Genomic DNA, 20,230 nt, shown 5'->3' with positions numbered 1-20,230 from the left:
GAGAAGGAACATGAAACTTTTTTAAAATGGAGCTAAAAAACAGAAGGAGAAGAAAGCATACTCAGCAGGAAATATGAAATAGGGTAGAAATAACTTCAGCTTTCCTCTTTCCACCCTCCCTTAGGACTTCTGCTCACACCTCTACGAGTCATCACTGAGATGCTTTTTTTTTTTTTTTTTTTTTTTTTTTTCTTCTATAAAAGAGGAAGGAAAAACCATCAACAGCTGTCCTGGGCTCTTTATGACAAAGTGAGGGAGGGCTCAAGTGTTCTTGATTTACCCTCTAGCTTAGAGAGAGTAGCTCTGCTTTACTTGAGAGGGAGAAACTGCAGCTCTGGGGGGGATGGAAATGCTGATGAGAGCAGCTGTGTTTTTGAGTTCTCTTCTTTTCTGCAATGGTGAGTCTATGGAAAGGTCTTCTGTTCAGGATGCTCCTTCCCTGGTACTGGTGTGCCTGTGTGTGCTTGTGCAGGGGTGGTTCTGTTTGGGGAATAGAAATATGGAAAAAAAGGCCAATATCTTTGTCTGCTGCTGGCTTGGTGTTCTCTTGTTTCAAATCCAGTGGTTGCAGGGCACAACAGTGCATAATGGCTTTGGAAATGCTGCCTATGTGTTTAGAGTACACAGGTCCCATATATGTTGTGATGGTTATTTCCCAGAACACAGTGAGCAGCCCAGCACAAAGAGTTTGGGTAGTGCGTGTTCCCAGGAGAGGGGAGGCTTGCAAACCAGGAGAAAAAGGTAAAGAAGTGTCTATGGAAACACAGGTTCAAACCCAAGAGTGACAAAAATGTACTGGAACAAAGGCAATGGGCCTCATAGGAAAATTTAACAAGTTTTAGTCTTCTTTGAGCCTTTTCTGAAGTTGCTTGAATTTGGCTTAGTCTGAAAAAGCAGAGTCTTTCAGGAGAATGAACGCACAGTGGAGGAGGGAAAGCCATCAAAGCTGTGGTTTGCTCTTAACGTGTGGTGCTTCCCAGGAAAGCCCCAAAGGTAATGTCAGGTGGTGGGTGCAGGCACCCACCACTCAGTGACCTTGAGCTGGGCAACTGCGGCTTGAGACAAGTGCCTTCCTTCAGGCCCAAGACTTCTGCTAATTCTGATCCTGTTCACTTGCCTCCAGGTGTTCACTTGCTTGCAGGTAAGCACCAGGCAGAGCATGAGAGACAAACTGCGTGCATGGCATGACTTCGTGCCCCCATCTGCCTTCCTCATGCCATGCTGCTTTTTGTTAGCCCATCATCTACACTGGTTGCCCATCCTTTTGATTTGGTGGGTTCCACTTGCTGATGCTCTCACCATTGCTTCATCACCCTGGGGCTGCTTTCATGTTGATTGCTTTTTTTTTCTTCAAACGTTTCTTCTCCGTTCTTCCTGCAGCTTTTCTGAACCTGACTGGCCACCCTGAGATTGAGGGTGTATGGAAGGATTCTACCACCTTGCCATGTGTCTATGTGCCTGTGAAGGACTTGGTACAGAAAATACTCAAGTGGATGGTGGTCCATGACCAGAGTTCTGTCACCATCTTTCGGAGGGATGACTCTGGAGACCATGTTCTCCTGTCTGACTACAGGGGCAGGGTCAGTGTCCTGAAGGACGCACCAGGGAATGTGTCTCTCCACATCCTGAACCTGGAGGTCTCTGACAAGGGAACCTACATTTGCCAGGTCACCTGGAGGGACAGCAGTGACAACCTGATTGTAAGAGAGATCACCACTGAACTGGAGATTGTTAAAGGTAAACCCTAGAAGGAAGCTGTGCAATAGTGGAAAGCTTGGCTCGGGAAGGCTGTTAGGAATTAGACCAGGTAGGCAGTGACCACCCACTTTGATGCAGGAGCATTTTGCTGAGCAGTGTTAGACTCTGGCAAGAAGCATCAAATAGGTCAGAGAGAGGAATTTTGCCCAAGATATGGCACCCTGCAGTTTGGAGGCTGGGGGAGGATTTGTGGCTTCTCGCTTACCAATTTGCCTCTGGCTCTACCTGTAACCAGGGGTGCAGTGCTTCCAAGGGATGTGCACCAAAGGGGAACTTTCTGGAATATTGCATTGCTTTTCTTTGACCAAACTCATGTGCCTGATCTCCCTTTGCCTGGGCAGTGATGATTTCTAGAGGAAGGGGGATGTCATCAACATCATTTGTGTAGGAGGTACAATGGGTGATATAGCTGGTACAGTCACAGCTAAGTCAAGCTTAACCTGTGCAGAGAGGTGACATGAAAGCAGTGCCCCTCTTCCTCCTGGGAAAGCACCCAAAGCCAGAGCAAGAACTGCCGTGGCAAGCGGGACCTTCCCCACCACAGCTAGGGCCGGCGTGACCTGGATCCCATCTGCTTTGTTTTCCAGTGGCAGCAACCAAGCCCATCATCACGGCCGGTGAACTGGGGCTGACAGTACCCGCAGGAGCCAGGACCAGCCTGACCTGTGTGGCCAGCGGGTCTCCCCCCATCAGCTACCGCTGGTTCAGGGGCACCCCGGGACAGAAAGCCCTGCTGCTGAGCAGGCAGGCTGAGCTGGTGTGGGACAGCCTGCAGCCCTCTGACACTGGGAAGTACTACTGTGAGGCGGAAAACAGGGCTGGAGCTGGGGCTGTGCAGCAGAGCGACACTGTTGAGCTCACAGTGACAGGTGAGTTCCCAGAGGCACAGCTGGATGGAAAGCATCTGTATTCCTTCCAGAATGGAACAACATTCCTACTTCCCTTCCCTGAAAAAGGAAAACATGAAAAGTGTTGGATTTCTGAGCTCTGAAGCACTTCGCATCATTGGCTCCAGCTTTCTATCCTTGTTTATTTTCTTTATTTGTTTTCCCCCCTCCTCTTCAGAGGAACTTCTCTTTTCTGATGCATGGAAGGTTGTGTCTCTGCCTAAGAGACTCTTTATGTGTCTTAGTGCATGTACGTAGTAGAAATATAATTCCCTTTTAGCCCTTTTTTTTTTAAGGGGCTTCTTTGCTTGCTTCCTGGTCTAGAATGAAAGCTGCTGAAGTGGGAAGCAGAGCTATTGTCTCTAGTGGCATATCCAAGTTATGCAAAAGCTGCTTCAGACCTCACTGGGAACAATCTACGTCACTAAGGGCAGCTGTTTTGAGAGAAGGCTTGTGACTTCCAGTTTGGTTTTGTGGGGTGTGGAAATTCAGACCTGGGCTACAGTAGGTCTGCTTCTGGAAACTTTATGTTTTGGGTTTATGTTTCATTTGAATTTATAGTACACCACCAGTTATACAACAGTGACCAGAAGCTAAGGGAAGATGCTGACAGTTGCTGACTGTTCTTGAAGTCAAAAAAGCAAATGAAGATGGTGATCAGGAGCATCTCAGTAATCTCTTGGACTCCACCACTAATACATGGGGTGGTGAGGCACTGCTAAAAGAAGTGGTGAATGTTCCATCCCTGGCCGTGTTCAAGGCCATGCTGGACAGAGCCTGGACAGAGTGATATGGTCTATTGTGAGGCCCCTCTGCCCATGGGGTGATCTTGAGGTCCTCTCCAAACCTAACTATTCTATGTATACCCAGTATGTGTGTGTATATATATATATATATATATATATATAGTCTGTGTATACATAGTATGTATAGTATACATAGTATCCATCCAGTGAGTATATGCAGTACTATACATACTCTCTCAATATTACAGTGTATGTATTGCACTCATTTCTAGAGTTTGCCTATTTTCACTGCCTTGTAAATGCAATTGAGATGTTCTCTTTTGATCTTGTAACTATAATTCCAGATCTTCTGGTGCTAAAATTAGGATTGGAAATGCACTGTGAGCTTTTCACTCCTGTTTGTTTTGCAGAACCTCCCGTGACAGTAGTGACTTCTGAGAATGGCGTGGGATATCCAGAAAAGAATTATACAACTCAGAGTAAGTGGAGAGCAAAACAAACCTCAGAATGAGATTAGGGACCCAAATAGTCCATACCTCAAGGCTCAAAATTAGTGTTCTGCTTTTTGGCTGCAAATTGTATTAACAGCTGTTCTCAAGGGACCTAGATGATTCATGGCTCATGATTAATGATTCACTCTTTTGAAGACTCTGGAATTTTTAAGGCAGGAAGGAAGCTTTTATAGTTGAAGCAGAGTTGTTGCTGTGCTCCCAAACAGTAGTTCATTTCAACATTTTCTTTGAGTGTCAAAACTGGAACATCAGAAAAGCCTCAGTGTGCAACTCAAGGGTATTTTTTATACGTCCTCAACTTTGCTGTGACATGGCAGGTTTAAACATGTTCAAACGCAACAGTATGCTGAATTGAAAAGCTGAGACCCTTTATTTTATGACATGTAGAGCAACTGTTCTGCCCAGCTCACAGTCTTGGTGAGCCTCTGCTGGTTATCTTTATGCTCACAGTCTCTGAGAGATGCATGCAAAACGAGTTCAACTGGCTCAGCCTCACCTATTCAGAGCCACAAGAGCAAGGTGCTGTCGGGATGCAGACAGCAAGGACAGGCATATGCATACAACCCCATGTGTTCATGACAGGGCTGGCTGCTGTTGGCCTTGGGAAAGTGGTCAGCATCATGTAACTGCTTCTGCTACCATGACCCGGGAGGGCTTCTCTGTTTGAAAGTCTTCTGCTGTATTGCTCTAGATGTCCAAAGGACTCACCTGTCCCTGTTCCTCGTCATTCTGATTGTGGTGGTGTGTGCTGCTGCGGTTTTGCTTGTCATCTTTCTTATCATTCGCATGAGGAAGCCTAAAGGTGGTGAGTAGAATGTTCTGTAAAACTTGACTGTATTGTGCATGCCCAGCTTAGTTTTACCTATAAATATCTTTTTGGGCTGGGACTGGTACTGTGCTCACCGCTTCCAGCAGCAGCTCTGGCATCTGCATCATACAGGCAGTCAATCAAATTATGCATGGATCAAAATAGGTGGTGGAAGCTCTAAAGAGATGAAGTCCTTTTTCCTCAGAGATAAGCAGTTGTTGCAGTTGAGGAAGGTGTGCCAGGCACCAGCTGGAGAAAAGCCGAGCAGGCAGTATCACCCTGGTGCTCCCACACCACTGGGTGCTGTGGGAAGGGCTGGCATGGTGATGAAGAAGCCTCTGCCGTACTCATCCCATGCTGGTTCCAAGAGGGGTCTCGGTCTCTACTCCCCTGGGCCATCCTGCGGTGCTCACCTTCTCTGCCACGCTGCCCTCTACTCTGCCTCGGTTACTTTGGGATGGTTCCTTCCCTCTAGTCCCCACAGACATCCCATGACTCTCAAACCAACCTGCTGGACTGAGTTTGTTGATCAGATCTTTTAAGGTATCTGGTAGCACGTTAATTTTGTCCTGCTACTTTAAAATACCTGTTTGCACCAGCTGCTGTTTAGTATTTCCCTTAGTACCCGGAGGCAAAGAGCTCATCATTAATTCTCCCTATTCAATAACAGTTACTTTCCTTTTTAGCCTTCAAATGCAGGATATATTTACTGAATAATTCTGTCTTTTTTGTGCTAATGCTAGAAAACTCCTGACCACTTGCTGAGAGTCCCCTTGCTCGCTGAAGCACTCAGCAGTGTACAGAGAACACACTGGAGTTTTGGTTTGGTTTTTTTTAATACTGATGGATAGTTTTCCCCTTATCTATTTGTGTCTTTAGTTGCCTTTCTACAACTCCATGCCACCAATTAATAATTATTATCAAATACTCTTTTTTTTTGCCTTTTTTAAGGAATCTTGAATAACCTCTTCCCAAACTGTTCTTTACTGAACAATTCTAATAGTGAAGTTGTGGGAACTGGGAACTTTCAGTTTCTAAACTTTAACCCTGGTTTCAGTTATTTTGACCCAGTTGTGCTACAGCTGGGATATGGGTTGTTTTCATTTTCTTGAACTGAATCCTGGGAACAGGAGCCATCTCCCACCTAGCACTATCTCTAAGGTTCTTATTTTTATTCTGTCTTCAGAGGTTGCTTTCTTGTGTCAAGAAAAGACAGTAGAATATATTTTTGAGAATAGAAATGTAAATTATTGACACACATTTCTGATTATTCTTTTCTAGCTCAGACCTATGAAGTAAAATTGTGAGTATAAATCTTTATCTGACATATTGGTGAGTCCTTGGGGACTGTATCGGGGCGGGGGGGAAGGTGCTACTTAGCTGTCAAGGTTAAAAGTCTCTTCAGCAGTACAGATTACAACATTCAAAGTTAGTCTGTAGTACACTGTACTGTACTGTGGATGATCTGTAGACTTTCCATGTCAACAAATAATGTCAAAAGAAAGATCTTCTCCTTTGCAATACTAGAATCATAAAAACTAGCAGAAGCTGTTTATTAACTCTTCAGCCCAATAAGGCCTGTGAAAGATCACAACCAAGGATAAATTCCCAGTGTTTTTTCAAATGCAAAGGACAGGAATGTTTCAGCATTCTGATCTATTCATAACCCATTGAAGCTATACTGAAAAGCCTAATAATCCAGTGAAAACACGCAAGGAGAACTACTTATCCAGACATAAATCGAATTGCTAATGATTAGAGTGCCATGGGAGAACATGCCAGCAGTATTTACCCAAGATTTTGTGCTTACCCAGCATTTTAAGTAACAGTTGAGCCCTGAGCAACAGAACAAATGGTGTGGTGGCATTTCTCCTCAGAGGATTTACCACCGTTTTAAAGATATTGGATATCATAAGCTACATGGTGGATATGGGCTACATTCAGTTCCTCAGCTACAATCTTGAGGGTTGGGAGATGCTTCAACTGCTCCGGTTGCAACTCTTCTTTCCTACTGTATTTTGATTTCAGCCATAACTCAAGGGCAGCAGCTGCTTCGAGGTGTGAAAGCGCAGGTTACTATGAGGAGCCCATCTCCACTGAAAACAAGTATGTGATGCAGCCCATGAAAGACAAAAGATCTGAAGAAATAAATATGAAAAAGAATGAATATGACTGTGTTGGAAACACCATGGAATCTGAATATGAAGTAGGGGACACTGCGTGAGAACCAACTTATTGCTACATGTAGCAGTCCTGAAGAGCGCTTTCATTCAGGCGAAATAAATCTTCCTATTCACCTTAACCCCTCTAAAAATAGGTTGGACAAGCAGTTTTTGCTCCTTCATGACTTGCGGAGCCTTAACAATCTCTTCAATGAACAATCTCTTCAATGCAAAGCTCTTTGAGAACTTCTGTTACAAACTGCTGTATAGATCTTCTGATTTTGCCATTTTTGGTTTCCTTCCACACCCTCTGTAGAAGAAAGCCCTTTAAAAGCCAGGGTATGCAGATCCCAGGCCAACAGCACTGTACTAAACTCAGTGCTTTGCAATACCAAGAGGATCTGCATTCACAGCCTTCATGTGGTAGGGGTAGAACCAGCAGCTAGAGGGGCTCAACATCCTCATCATCTTTGAGTAAGAAGTGCAGAATGAGGCTGGCCTGGGAACTGGCATTTCTCCTCCCACACACCTGAGTGTTGCATGGGTGGTAGAATGTCTTAAATGTGAGATAGCCCTTAAAGAAACACTGAAAGACAGATTAAGGACAGGATAAAACCAAGAACTCTACCACCCTAGGAGTACAAAAAGCACTGTTCTGTGCTCAATTCACCTTTCTGCATCATCTGCAGTAAGATGCAGGCACACTTTCTATAGTTTAGGTGCTGGACAGCTTGGGTGGCTCTGAAACTGCAAAAGGTACATTCTTCCTGAGTCCACTTTCTCTGTTCTCTTTTTTAATGCATGTGTAATATTTAAAAGGAAATAGATGCTTTTCCTAAGTTTGTGGGTAAGACTGTTTACACACTCCTAAAGTATTTTGATATGAATATTTTTGTGTGACCAGCTCATCTTTAAAATGCCAGCAAGCACTCCTCAAAAGATGCTCATGAAACACTTTCCTCCTGGCTTAGGAAGGAAAGTGCAAGTAGGGACCCGAAAAGCTTTGTTGTTCATAATTTCTACTATCCTAAGTAAATCTATAACATGCATACAGCAGATTTATGGGAGAACCTTTTTATAATAATTGGGCAATACCATGTCAGATTAAAAGCCATGCAGACAGGTGTAAAACAAAATGAGCAACCTGAGGGGCAAGGGGGATATTGGTGGTAATCCTGGATACAGGATTAGTGGGCCCCCAGATTTGCTGTTCACACTCGGGAAAGGTGTGAAATTCTCTGCAAGCATCAGCTCAAAATTCACCAGCAGCCCAAGAAAGTATTAGATGCTATTATGAAAAGCATTACAACACAATAGAAAACAGGATTGTGATAATGGACTCATGGCATGCTTTCACCTTATGCATGTGTGTAGGTGTCTCATCGTGAAAGGGTTTAACAGAGCTAGAAAAGTTAACAGAGCTGAGAAAGATAATTAAGGCTCACTAGTGGCATGAAAATACTTCTGTGCAAATGCATTATACTTTCTCAGCTTTTTGAACCAGAAGAAAAGAGAAGAATGAGGCAAAATGAGCAAAGCTTACTCATCATGACCACTGTGGAGAAGATGAATAGAGAGTATTTTTTTTATGGTTTCTCCAAAGATAAAAGGAAGGAAATTTCCTGTACCAGTTTTATTTCTCTCTAAGAATGTGCTTAAAAAAACAAGAGCTGGGAAACCCTGATTTCAAAATGGAGAGGGAACAAACAGCAACTTTTGTTACTGATGATGTCTTGGAAAAAAGTTGTCAAGATGTACATACAGCTTATTGTAGACACGGAGAAGCAAATGAAAACCATTAAACTTCAGGACTGTAAAGTTAGTAGATTTTGTTACACTTCTCTTTATTTTGGCAGGAAGTGTGAATGTGCATGAACGTCTGTGTGTGCCCAGGAGCATATTAGGTCCCTCTACTTGAAAGCAGAGGAATTACTGTGGAATCTGCTGGAGTCTGGGGTGTGTTTTGGATGTTGTGTTAGTTGATGTTTGCAGGCTGTAGTCGGGCACAGTGTAGGAAACAGATGGCGCAAGAGTCACTGCTGGTCCTATTTGTGGTTCAGAGCTGGTGAAATGAGATGTCTTGGATGTGAAAAAAGATGACTTCCATTATGAAGTGTGTAAAAAGCCAGTGAAGTCTGACAGTCTCTCTTTCTAAGGAGGAAGGTGAGCAGGGGAGGACAACTGTTGCAATAGTACTGCAAGGCACACAACTATCACTAAAAGAGTTTTCCAGAGAACAACAAATCATGACTGGATAGTGTGCTAATGTGGTGACAAAACAACAGTGTTGAAACGTCCTGGGAAACTAATGTTTTCTAATCTTCCAGTTCTAGATGAGGATGCAGTTCTTGAAGCCCTTCAGGAATGGTCTCATTCTTTAAAAAGGGGGGTTTAAAATGTGTGTATGTGCACGTGTTTGGTAGGGAGGGATTCGGGAGGGATTCGGAAGGGAATGTCTCTGTTCCTGGAAAGCAGCCCACCTGTCTAGAGCTCCATCTCTGAAACAAATGTACTGTAGGGGGAAAATGAGGCTTCAGCACTGTATGGAGCAACTGGGAAGCAGAAAAGAACCTGCTGCTGAAGTTTTATGGCAGCAATAAGCAGAGCTCTGAATTCAAGCAACAGGGTGAACATCTAAGCAGAGAGGTAGATGTGTCATGTGCTGCTTGAGGAATGAGAAGAGTTTGCTCTTTCTGTAAGTGCTGGGGTTGGGTACAGGCATCCAGACCAGTAGATTTGGCTTTTCAGGAGAGGGTGGCATTCTGTGTGAGCAAGGAATGGCAATGCAGCTGGTGTCATGAATTCTTCCTCTTCTTTTAGTCAGATCTGTGAGCTAGCCATGGCTGGACCAAATAAGAATGTCTCAAGACTTGCAGTAAAAACTGCCTTCTTTTTCTGAGTGCAGATGGCTCAGAAAGACCTTTCTTCTTCAGTTACTTAAATTTAAGTTGTTTGCTCAAAGCCTGGTACTGAACTTCACCCACTGGCAGGCTAAAACTTTCATTTCATCACCAGGAAACCTGTAGCAAATGTCTCTAGCCTCTGACGTACTTTGTAAAAACACAAGTGTAAGATGCAGGCTTTGCAGAGCTGGTCCCTAAGAGTAGTGTCTGCAGGCCCATCTGTGCTCATTTTTGGGGAAATGGGGACTTTACTGCTCCACCTCTAATTAGCCTCAGATGTAGCAGCAGAAATTGCAGAACAAAGAGTCATAATGGTCACTTTGCCCAAGTTGTGATGCTTGGAAGTGTGTCATGTCCAGTATTGTGAAAGGAAGGTGGGTCCTGCAGGGGGAGGGGCTAAAGGGAGAACGCAGCAGATTCAGTCAGAAGCAGGGATGTACTTTATTATAACAAACCAGGTAACTGACCGTAGTATCTGAGACATTAAAGACTTTTTCTTTACATGTTCATGAGGAGCCCCTCTGGTAAGAAAGAAATTGGCTGAGAGGAGAAAACTAGCAGCCACATCTCTGTACTAAGGAGAGAAAGATGTCATGTACATCATGTTTGAGGAACTACAGCTCTTCATGTTTGTTTTAGCTAAGTAGTTTTTTTTTTTTTTGTTGGGTTTTTTTTTTTGTTTTGTTTTGTTTTGTTTTTTAATCCTTCAGACTTCCCGCTTCAGGAAGCCTTGCGTGTCCAGTTCACAAACTAGTCATATCAGCAGTTTCAGCTTGGGTTTTCAGCTTGTTCCAGGGTGTGTTCCCCAACATTCAGCTTCTTTTAAAGACTTTTGTGTAGAAGTAGTTTGTTGGGACAAGCTTCTATCACCAGTCATGGCCAGGGTGCGTAAGAGATCAGTTTTATACCCTCTCTCTGAGAACAGACCTATTCACTCTGTCAGTGATATCACTTCAATTTTAACAAGTGCGGTTTTGTTCATTCACTTTTAGGCAGGACTTGAGCATAGCTAATGGCTTCTTGGTGGCAGATGTGGTACAGACAGTATGAACAGGTACCACTGGTAGCTTCAACAAAATAGCTGAGAAGAAAAGGCAGCAAAAATCAAGTTTTCACCATATCAGCAAGGACACGCCCTGCAAGAATGGGTTGTGCTGTTGCCTCCATTGTCTTCCTCAGCAGGATGACAACTGGTGGTAGCTCTTAGCCTGGAACAATGGATTTGTTTCACTAGGTCTTGCCACATGACATTCAGCTTTTTGCTCCAGGCTGTCCATACTTGCCAGAGGCAAGTTTTACAACAGCAATAAGAGAGCTCAGCTGAAATCACATGCAGCAAGCCATCCAAGTGTGCACACATCTCCACCCGAACACTGAAATGAGACCTGCACAGTTCTCATCAGTTTACTGACTCTGGGAAAATTAAGATAGCCTCCACTTTTCATTGCCCTGTGCAGAGAGGGAACAAGCCATCACTGACAAGTGGCAGCACTTCCAGAGAATGGTCTGAGCTCATCTGCAATGTAAACGCTTAAAGCAAACAGGTATCTGTCATGATGCGATGTAGCTGTGGCAAAACTGCAGCAATTACCTTTCCCTTCCAGCTCCAACCAAAAATGTCTCCTGTATTTTGGGTGCATCTGCCTCCTGCTCAAAGATAATACTCTTCTGGTACAGTTGTTAAAACTATATGTTAAGGCACATCTGTTGAATAAATGCCAAATATCTGCTTTAATGAATGATTAAAAGCCTATAACAGAATTCACTATGTCAGTCTACTTGCTTTTATACATGTTTCTTATCTTCTGTAATTCCTTCTCTTTTTGGCATTAATTATCAGACTCATATTAATCCTGTGCATAGCACCTATTGATAACTTTTGCATGTACCCTTAAAGGTACACCTACAGAGCATACCCAGAACGTCTCCTGGACTAAAGCTCCTCTGCCATTAGGCATGTTGCCCAAAGAAGCTGTGGCTGCTCCACCTCTGGAAGCATTCAAGCCCAGGCTGGATGGGGCTTTGAGCAAGCTGGTCTAGTGGAAGGTGTCTCTGCTTGTGGCACAGGGTTGGAACTAGAGAAGGTTTAAGGTTCTTTCCAACCCAAAACCATACCATGATTCTATGAAGAATAATAAAAAAGACTACTCATCAGAAAAATCAGGAGAATGGTTAGAGGAGTGGATGGGGACATGGGAATATGAAATGGAATTGTAAAGGTCCTTATAGTCTTTGTCTATTCTCTACCCTTCACCTAATCAGCAGTGAAATGGACTCGTGATACTTCAGAAAGAGGATCCTAGATGACAAAGGACAGAAGAAAGGGAAGTGTTCTTCACTTGCATTCTGTCCCAGGAGTGTGGGGTCTCTCACAAAGCACAAGGAAAGGCGGACAGACCTGTTGTTCTGGGAGAATGGGAGAACCTGTGCAAATAGTGGTGTTTGTGATGGCTTTCATCACCTGCAACGGTGAGTACATGCTTCAATGTGTAAGAACAAAAGTCAGAGCCCCAACAAGGTAGGGATCTGAATTACAGTTTCTTAATTTTTAAAAATTATCAGCTGTGGAAAGTCGTTGGTTTCTTGTATAAAAAACAGAGCCTGAGAATTCGCAAGAGTCTCCTTCAGCATCAGATACAACAAGGTGCTTTTAAGAGTAGACCAGTGGGGTGGTATTGGGCAAAAGTTCAGCTCCCATGCCCCAAAACAAGAACAAAACAGGATTGTTCAGGAGCCTTAGACAGGACCGGATTTGGTGCATGAGCTTCCAAAGCAGTCTTTTGAAAGCTGTAATGTGTATTCTCCTATAATTTAATAACGCATTACGATTGTTCTGCTAGCATGGTCCTGGGAAGAAGAGCTGTGGTTGTGACACTAGCTGTGGGCACACATGATTCCTCTCTGATAATCTCCTGATCTTCTGGCTCTTTAAGTGCATTAGACAAGGTGATACTGGAATCCTTGTTTTAATTCATATGCCCATGAGGCACGTATGGCACTGGCACCGGCAGAGGATGGTTTCAGGAAACAGGAGAAAGGTGCTTTAACAAGCTGTGCACAGAAGCACAGAATTGCTCCTGACCTTTAGAAAAACAGGTTGAAGTATGTTCCTTATTTTGTCACAAAAAAAAAGCTTAGCAGATTTCTGGGATCTGCCTCTCTAGTGACTTACTGTGAGCTAATGCATCTAAACATAACCAGCGCCTTTCTGGGGAGGAGGGGAGAGGGGGAGCAGGACAAGAGGGTACGGGTAGAGGTGAGCCAAGCCCAGCTAAATTCAGGTACTTTGCTACTTACAAGGGGCAATTCCCAGAAGAGCTGTGGTCTCAGTGGGCAGACAGTTGGAATGGTTGGGAGAATAAGTCAAAATTTACCACCCTCTTTTCCTGTGCCCACTTGAGTGTTTGGCAGGGTGCTTGTTTGGGTGAAGCAGATACGAGCCAAGAAATCTAGGTCAGATCTGAAGTTCTCTAAGGCTAAAGCAAAAGGGTGGTTTTGGTCCACCATTCCTGTTCCAGGTCCAGTACTTCAGAGGAGATCCCTAAAGGCTCCTGCCTGCATATGTCTATGCTACCAGGACACTGGTGCTGGCAGGCTGGGAAGGAAGATGCTCAATTGTTCTAGAAAATGGGACAGAATATGATTTCAGGGTTGGGGTTTTTTCCCATTATCATGCATTACAGAAAATATGAATCTCTCTGGTCAGTCTTCTAATTTCTAACACAGCCCTTTAGGTCTTTTTCTGGTCCAGCTCTATTTCCCTCTTTTGGGAGACTTGACATTGTTTGTCTGGAAGAGTACACCCCAGTTTAAGAAGTGTCACTGGGAGGATTTACATTTAAAGGTATTGTCTCAGGGATTTATGTTTTGCTGAGTTTCTCCCATTCCTTCCAGTCAGCTTTCTTTTGGAGTCATCCCTGTTAATATTGAAACTGGTCATATACAGACTGCAGCTGCTCCACACGGAACCAGTGGATGCTGACAGCTATTTCATGGCACATACCAATGCAAACAGCACCGGAGAGATGTTTAAACAGAATTGTGTCCAGATTAATACACTGAATAGCAAACATACTTGAACTTGAGTGCCTCAAATGCCTTGAAGGTACTTTTGAGCAGCTTTCTCAACAGCTTACACCCTTCTTAGTTTTTCTTGATGGAAGTTTGTGAAAAGAGGAAGAAGAGAAATGGAAGATCTTTAAAAACTGATACACCAAGGAACTGCCTTTGTCTGGGATATGAGATTTGAAAAACAGAGCTGTGCCTACCCTATCTAAGCCATCTGGTAAAGGAATACCAAAGCTCCTTGTCAGAAACAAGGTGCCAACATGCTCAGCCCCAGCAATTCCCTTGCCTGTCCCCATGGACACAGATCCACAGATCTTGTCTTCCTCCAGCTGGCAGCTACTGTCAGCTCTGGGACAGGCTGCTGCACAGAGAAGTGCTTCTCCTTGCACAGCTATACTGCTGAGTCCTGTGAGCACCAGGGGAGTTTTATAAAAAATAGTGCTGTTAATGAATGCAAAAATGTTGCATTCATTGTTAACTGCAGTGAAGCAATGAAGTTGCTTTGTTCATGCTTCCTCCCATATAGAAGGTAGAAGTCAGCATTGAAAGTGGTTGTGTCAGATCATCCCATGTCAGTGAGGGGAAGTTCTTGCTCTTTGACTCATCAAGTGCAAGTGTAAGCAGAAAGCCAAGCAGCAGAGGGAAGGTGTAAAGGTTGAAGATAGAGAGCAGGAATAAGAGATGCTCCTTAATCCTGCTCCTTAAGGTCTTGTGAAGACTGTAGCTGTGATGCTGCCACCAGGGGCTGCATTTGTGCTTCTCAGAATTACTTCTCAGAATTATTCTGAGAAGGAACTGAAAATGGGCAAGCATCCAGAGGGAAACAATAAAAATAGCCATGAGGTCAAAGCAACTGTTCACTTTCCTATGCTCAGTGAAGCTGGGACAGGCCCTAGTTTGGCTGGCTGTGCTCTACAGCCATGACCTCATGCTGGCTTCCACTGCCTGGTGATTCCCACCTAATTTGAAGGATGTTCTCCTCTTCTACTGCATTCTTACTTCTTCCCTTCAACTCTTGTTGCCTGCAGCCCTCCTGGATCTGACTGGTGTCCACCAGGTCCAGGGCACATGGATGGGATCTGTCACTTTACCATGTACCTACATGCCCTCAGATGGTTTCACACAGCAAACGCTCATCTGGAGCATGGAGAGAGACCACAGCACCTCCACCATCTTTCGGAGGGACTATTCTGGTGATCACGTTCTGCTGTCTCAGTTCCGAAACCGGGTCAGTGTCCCAAAGCACAGCCCAGGGGATGCCTCACTCTTAATCGAGAACCTTGAAATCCCTGATAGTGGACACTACACCTGTCAAGTCATCTGGAGGACTAAAAATAACAGTGTGATCACAAGGGAGGTGACCACTACGGTTAAAGTTGTCAAAGGTAAGTCCAGCAGTAAAGCCCTGCTCTTGTGTAGCCACAGAGCATGAAGGTGAAGCAGCAGCTGGTAGGAATAATCTTTCATGCCATCTACTTTGTTTTCCAGTGGCAGCAACCAAGCCCATCATCAGGGCCGGCGAACTGGGGCTGACAGTACTCGCAGGAGCCAGGACCAGCCTGACCTGTGTGGCCAGCGGGTCCCCCCCCATCAGCTACCGCTGGTTCAGGGGCACCCCGGGACAGAAAGCCCTGCTGCTGAGCAGGCAGGCTGAGCTGGTGTGGGACAGCCTGCAGCCCTCTGACACTGGGAAGTACTACTGTGAGGCGGAAAACAGGGCTGGAGCTGGGGCTGTGCAGCAGAGCGACACTGTTGAGCTCACAGTGACAGGTGAGTCCCCAGGATAAAGTTCCTCATCTTTGCTGCAGAAGACTGAGACAGGGAGTTTCCCCTTTCATAGTAGGATCAGCTATGTAATGTTAAACATGAATTGTGTCCTCATTGCTTTCCCAGAGAGGAAATCACAGATTGATACTCCTCCTGTTTCAGAGTGTGCCTGATTATGGCGGGGTTAAGACAATGTCCCCTGTGTTCTTTTGGGACCAGAACTGTGCAGGATAGGAGTCTGGCTCCTACCTATGGCATGTCTTGCTTTTACCTGACTTGTACTGCTAACAGAGAGCAGCGGACATGGCCAGTTGATTAGTCTCTCCCACAGGGTCCCCAGTCACACAGCAGCCCACCCCTGGGACAGGCCAACACACCAGACCCCTGTTCACTCCTCAAGGCAACATGCCAGTGACCACAGGTAAGTGACCTGGGCTGCAGGAGAAAGGCTGCTTTCACCCTGGAACTCTGTGAGTGACAGAGAAGGTGAGTGAGACAAACCCACTTGATGCTCCTTTGGGGCTGCAGATCCTCTTTGCAGGCGGGATAGAAATGATACTCCTTGTCACAGAATCATTAAGGTTGGAAGGGACCTTTGGAGATCATCTAGTCCAACCGCTCTGCCAAGGCAGGGCCACCTAGACCAGGTTACACAGGAATGCATCCAGGTGGGGTTTGAATGTCTCCAGAGACGAACTCCAGCAGTGTTACGCACTGCTGTCCCCAGGTGTGGGTGCTCAGCTGCAGGTAGGTGGGTTGAAGCCCCCCAGGACAGTAGCAGAGCCAGAGCTAGAGGGGCCTAGGAAAATCAGGAGGTTGCACAACTTCAGCAGGATGTCCCCTGGGGCAAGAAACCTGATTTGGGGCTCCAGGGAACCTTTGGGTGTAGCTGCCAGTGGTAACACCCCTCACACCAGCCAGGGAATCACCATAAGAGAGACGAAGTGAGAAAGTCTTGTGGAAACCCAGATGTAGGGTGATGCCAAAGCATTCCCTGGCCATGCTATAGCCAGCCACAAGCCTAGTACCTAGATCTGCACCATGCTGGGCAGGGCTACCAGGGACCCCAGGGGTGGCGGCTGGGGGGGAACACGCATGTGCAGGATGACATGTCAGGGATAAAACTCTGTCTTGTTGATCTGAGAGCAGGTTCAGTGGGTGTTTTGGGTGTTTTCATTCCATGCACTTCAAACATGTTAGCCTGAGAGAATCAACCGTGCTCATCAAAACGGGGCAGCAGTTACATCCTTGCGGAGCTGTACTGGTGACCCCACGGAGGCCGCTGCCAGCCCTGCTGCTGCTTTCCCGAGCAAACCCAGCCCTCCCAGCAGGGTCACAAAGCGTTCCTCCCTCCTTCCAGGTCTGACCGCAACGAAGCAGCTCTTCGAGGGGGGTTCGGAGGAGCCTCCCGTTGCCGCGGGTGAGTGGAGGCCCCGGGTGGGAAATGCGAGGTTTGCACCGAGAGGGCCGGCCGGTAACTGCCCGGCAAGCACCGGGGGCCCCCCGCTCCTGCCGCCGCCGGGGGGCTTTCGCCGCCCGGAGCTCGCGCTGCGGCTCTGCCTGCAAAGGGCTGGCCGCGCTAACGCTGCCCCCAGCGCGGCGCGTGCCGCTTGCTTTAGGGCGCTTGCGAAGAGCGTTTCGCCGCGAGGTCCGGATCCCCCGGCGGGGTCACAGCGCTCTCCTTCCCCGTCCGCAGGTCTCCCCGCGCCCCGGTACGCGCTGCCGGCCGCGCTGGCGGGGCTGCTGGGCGTAGCCGGGCTTGGAGCGCTCCTGACCGCATCTCGGTGCCGGCGGCGGAATGCGGAGGGTGAGAGAGGAGGGCAGAGCGGGGGACCCCGGGACGGGACGGGCGGCAGGGAGCTGCCCTGCACCGAGGGGACAGGAGGGCGGGACATCCCCATCACCCCCAGCCCCCGTTGGTCCATTCTAGGAAGAGGCAGGGTGGAAGGCTTATTCCCGAATACGGGAATGCATGGAAGCGGGTGGGGTTTTTGCCTGGTTTGGGGTTGTTCGGCTGGATTTTATTTTTCCTGTGACACCTGTAAAACCTGTTGATGCACAACTTCGGTTCTTCTTTTTTTCCAGAACTTCTCTATGAAGTTTCTTTGTGAGTACTGGACATCAAGAAGATTTTGGGGCATCACACTGATGTCTGATTCCAGAAAGCCTCTTTCTTTGCTCAAGGAAAAGACAGACAGTTCTTTGACTCGTAGGGGGGGAGGATCTGAATGCCTTGACAGTCAGTTTAGCATGAGGACATAGACATCTTAGGGCAGGAGGCAGCAAGAGTCTGTTCTTTATTATGTTAGAATGAGAGAAAGGTATTCTGGGTCCGTCACTATGCCTTGCAGGTGCCATGGGAAAACTGTTCTCTGCAGTAAATTCCCACCATCATTCCACAAAGCAATGGACAGGAATTCTCAGCTCTTCCTTTGAGATAAGTTCCTTCTTCTATAGATGCCTTTCTCTTTAAGAAGCATGACCCAGTTCTTACCCAAGTACTATTTTGTGCAATTCCTATTTACTTACAACTGCACAAATGTATTTTCTGCCCTGTCCTAATGTCAATGTTCAATCCCTTCATACTGCTTTCTGTTTAGAGACATACCTTAGCTACCTGTTAGCTTCACACATTGCTACTTTTCCCCGTTACTACTGGTAGTTATGTTCTAAAGGCTAGACTATCTAATGGGAACTATAGTGTGCATAATATGATAATGCCATGAGAATTTATGTTCCCAATGTTAACTGTTTATTGCTTCTTGTGTGTGTAATTCTTTCAATGTTACTTTCTAGTGCCTTCCAGAACCTCCCAGGCCCTCATTAGATCAATATAAACTTTGCTGTTCCACAGATTATGTGGTGGATACTGTCTTGGACTAAGATGTAAATCAAATGACTTCTCATCTAGTCATCCCTCTCAGTAACGTCTCCCTGTTGTTTCAGCCACAGCACTGCAGATGTCACCAGACTGGAGACTGATGGAGAAGTCCCTGTTAAGTGCCCACACAAAGGTACAAATTCTAAGACTGAAACATCCAATGACACTTTCACTGTGAAAGACAACGGCCTTGACAGCATCCACATGAGGAAAAATCCTGAGTATGAGAACCTTATGAATGCAATGGAATTGGAATATGAAACAGAAAGAATTTAGCAGAGTACCATCTTTTGCATATGAGTAGTTATGCAGGCTGCAGATATTGAATGGTAAATTCACCAAAGGAAACTTGTCTTCCTGTCTACCTCCTGCTCTGACAAATATACCAGTCTCACTTTAACCTAGCTCACTAACTTCCTTTAACTCAGGGGAACTTTCTTGGGCTTTGGCAAATGAGGCCTGCCTGTTGGTGCAGAAACCCTCCACCAAGTGGTTATCTACCTAGTTATGTAGAGCAAATAATTTCTCAGCAGCTCGAAGGTCCAAGGTGAGGAAGACTGGATCTGAAGGAGTGGAAACACAAATGTCTTTAGCCTGGTGTAGCTGAGTGCAACACTGCCAATAACACTGGCAAGGTGTACTCCCAAGGGCATATTCCCCTGTTTGTAAGTCCCAGACTGCGAGGATCCATGGACTGCGCTGGAAATGGTTGTCCTCTAGCTTTTACAGCTCAGCAAATATTGGGTGTACATCTTTGTCCTTATGTCTTTTATGTTAGAGCATGGCAAACAGACCACATAGCGCGGGCTGATGTTCTAGGAATGTCATTTTTGCTGTCAGAACAGAGCTCATTGCTTAGATGAAGAGGGAATGGCCCTGTAAGTGATGAGCTGCCTAACTGCCACCCTCTGTTTTTTTCCTGGAAAAGCAGAATTTGTGTTGAAGGAAATGCCAGCTAGCATTTTATTTTTACAATGTGGGGGCCAGAGGCATATTAAAATAGAGAGAAATTTGAGGCATTTTGAATGATGATCAAGCAAGGGACCTCCCTGGACAGAGTAACACTGATTCACTCTATGGGATATGAGTCAATCTGATTACAACAGAGATAGTCATACTGGCCTATGTTATGGGGATGCTGTAAGTGCTCGTGTTTCTGAAATGCCTTGAAAAGTGCTTTATTAGCACAGTGTATTTTCTTTCCCAGGACAAATACAAAAGGCTTCAAAGGATTTTTTTTTTTTTTTATTTTTTTTTTTTTATGTGGATTCTGACTTCCTTGGTTTTTTGCTACCCAGTGCCATCATTTTTCTGTTGCTTGCAAATTTATGTTTTTCTTCTAATCTAATTCTGCAGAACAGGCAGGGGTACAGTCATGATCACAGTTTGACCAAGGTGGTTCCTGAGCTACAGGGCTCATTTTTTTGTGCAATTCCTATTTACTTACAATTGTACAAATGTGCCTTCTGCCCTGTCCTAATGTCAATGTTTAATCCCTTCATACTACTTTCCTGTTTAGAGACATACCTTAGCTACCTGTTAGCTTCACACATTGCTACTTTTCCCCGTTACTACTGGTAGTTATGTTCTAAAGGCTAGACTATCTAATGGGAACTATAGTGTGCATAATATGATAATGCCATGAGAATTTATGTTCCCAATGTTAGCTGTTTATTGCTGCTTCTTGTGTAATTCTTTCAATGTTACTTTTAGTGCCTTCCAGAGCCTCCCAGGGTGC

General features: G+C 45.6%; 2 protein-coding genes across 7 annotated transcripts; both read left to right on the top strand.

The window, feature by feature from the left end:
• The first annotated feature begins 215 nt into the window (after positions 1-215).
• On the top strand, positions 216-8,695 carry LOC136019645 (V-set and immunoglobulin domain-containing protein 4-like). Of its 3 annotated transcripts, XM_065690053.1 has the most exons (9): positions 216-398; positions 1,124-1,141; positions 1,381-1,580; positions 1,668-1,737; positions 2,346-2,627; positions 3,802-3,870; positions 4,595-4,708; positions 5,993-6,014; positions 6,740-8,695. In XM_065690053.1, the coding sequence occupies exons 1-9, from the start codon at positions 344-346 to the stop codon at positions 6,933-6,935; spliced, it is 1,026 nt and encodes a 341-aa protein (XP_065546125.1). In that variant the 5' UTR covers positions 216-343; the 3' UTR covers positions 6,936-8,695. The 3 variants fall into 3 exon arrangements, with proteins under 3 accessions (XP_065546125.1, XP_065546123.1, XP_065546124.1); XM_065690051.1 differs by having other exon boundaries at positions 217-398; positions 1,381-1,737; XM_065690052.1 differs by lacking the exon at positions 1,124-1,141 and having other exon boundaries at positions 218-398; positions 1,381-1,737.
• A 3,369-nt stretch (positions 8,696-12,064) lies between these two features.
• LOC136019644 (V-set and immunoglobulin domain-containing protein 4-like) lies at positions 12,065-18,892 on the top strand. 4 transcript variants are annotated; one of them, XM_065690047.1, is made up of 8 exons: positions 12,065-12,245; positions 14,873-15,229; positions 15,333-15,614; positions 15,943-16,032; positions 16,972-17,031; positions 17,308-17,418; positions 17,697-17,718; positions 18,558-18,892. In XM_065690047.1, exons 1-8 carry the CDS (start codon positions 12,080-12,082, stop codon positions 18,766-18,768), a joined length of 1,299 nt encoding a protein of 432 aa, XP_065546119.1. In that variant the 5' UTR covers positions 12,065-12,079; the 3' UTR covers positions 18,769-18,892. The 4 variants fall into 4 exon arrangements, with proteins under 4 accessions (XP_065546119.1, XP_065546120.1, XP_065546121.1 ...); XM_065690048.1 differs by lacking the exon at positions 17,308-17,418 and having other exon boundaries at positions 12,069-12,245; XM_065690049.1 differs by lacking the exon at positions 17,697-17,718 and having other exon boundaries at positions 12,069-12,245; positions 18,558-18,755.
• The last annotated feature ends 1,338 nt before the right edge of the window (positions 18,893-20,230 follow it).

This window comes from Lathamus discolor, chromosome 9, assembly GCF_037157495.1.
Source record: "Lathamus discolor isolate bLatDis1 chromosome 9, bLatDis1.hap1, whole genome shotgun sequence".
NCBI lineage: Eukaryota > Metazoa > Chordata > Aves > Psittaciformes > Psittacidae > Lathamus > Lathamus discolor.
This window is presented reverse-complemented; position numbering and strand designations above follow the sequence as displayed.

Excerpts from the sequence above, each read along its gene's own strand:
- LOC136019645 (XM_065690051.1), top strand. The coding sequence starts at position 344 with ATGGAAATGCTGATGAGAGCAGCTGTGTTTTTGAGTTCTCTTCTTTTC. Across the intron at positions 4,709-5,992 it reads CATGAGGAAGCCTAAAGGTG|CTCAGACCTATGAAGTAAAA; the intron begins GTGAGTAGAATG and ends ATTCTTTTCTAG. Across the intron at positions 6,015-6,739 it reads CAGACCTATGAAGTAAAATT|CCATAACTCAAGGGCAGCAG; the intron begins GTGAGTATAAAT and ends TTTTGATTTCAG.
- LOC136019644 (XM_065690047.1), top strand. The coding sequence starts at position 12,080 with ATGACAAAGGACAGAAGAAAGGGAAGTGTTCTTCACTTGCATTCTGTC. Across the intron at positions 12,246-14,872 it reads GGCTTTCATCACCTGCAACG|CCCTCCTGGATCTGACTGGT; the intron begins GTGAGTACATGC and ends TGTTGCCTGCAG. Across the intron at positions 15,230-15,332 it reads TACGGTTAAAGTTGTCAAAG|TGGCAGCAACCAAGCCCATC; the intron begins GTAAGTCCAGCA and ends TTTGTTTTCCAG.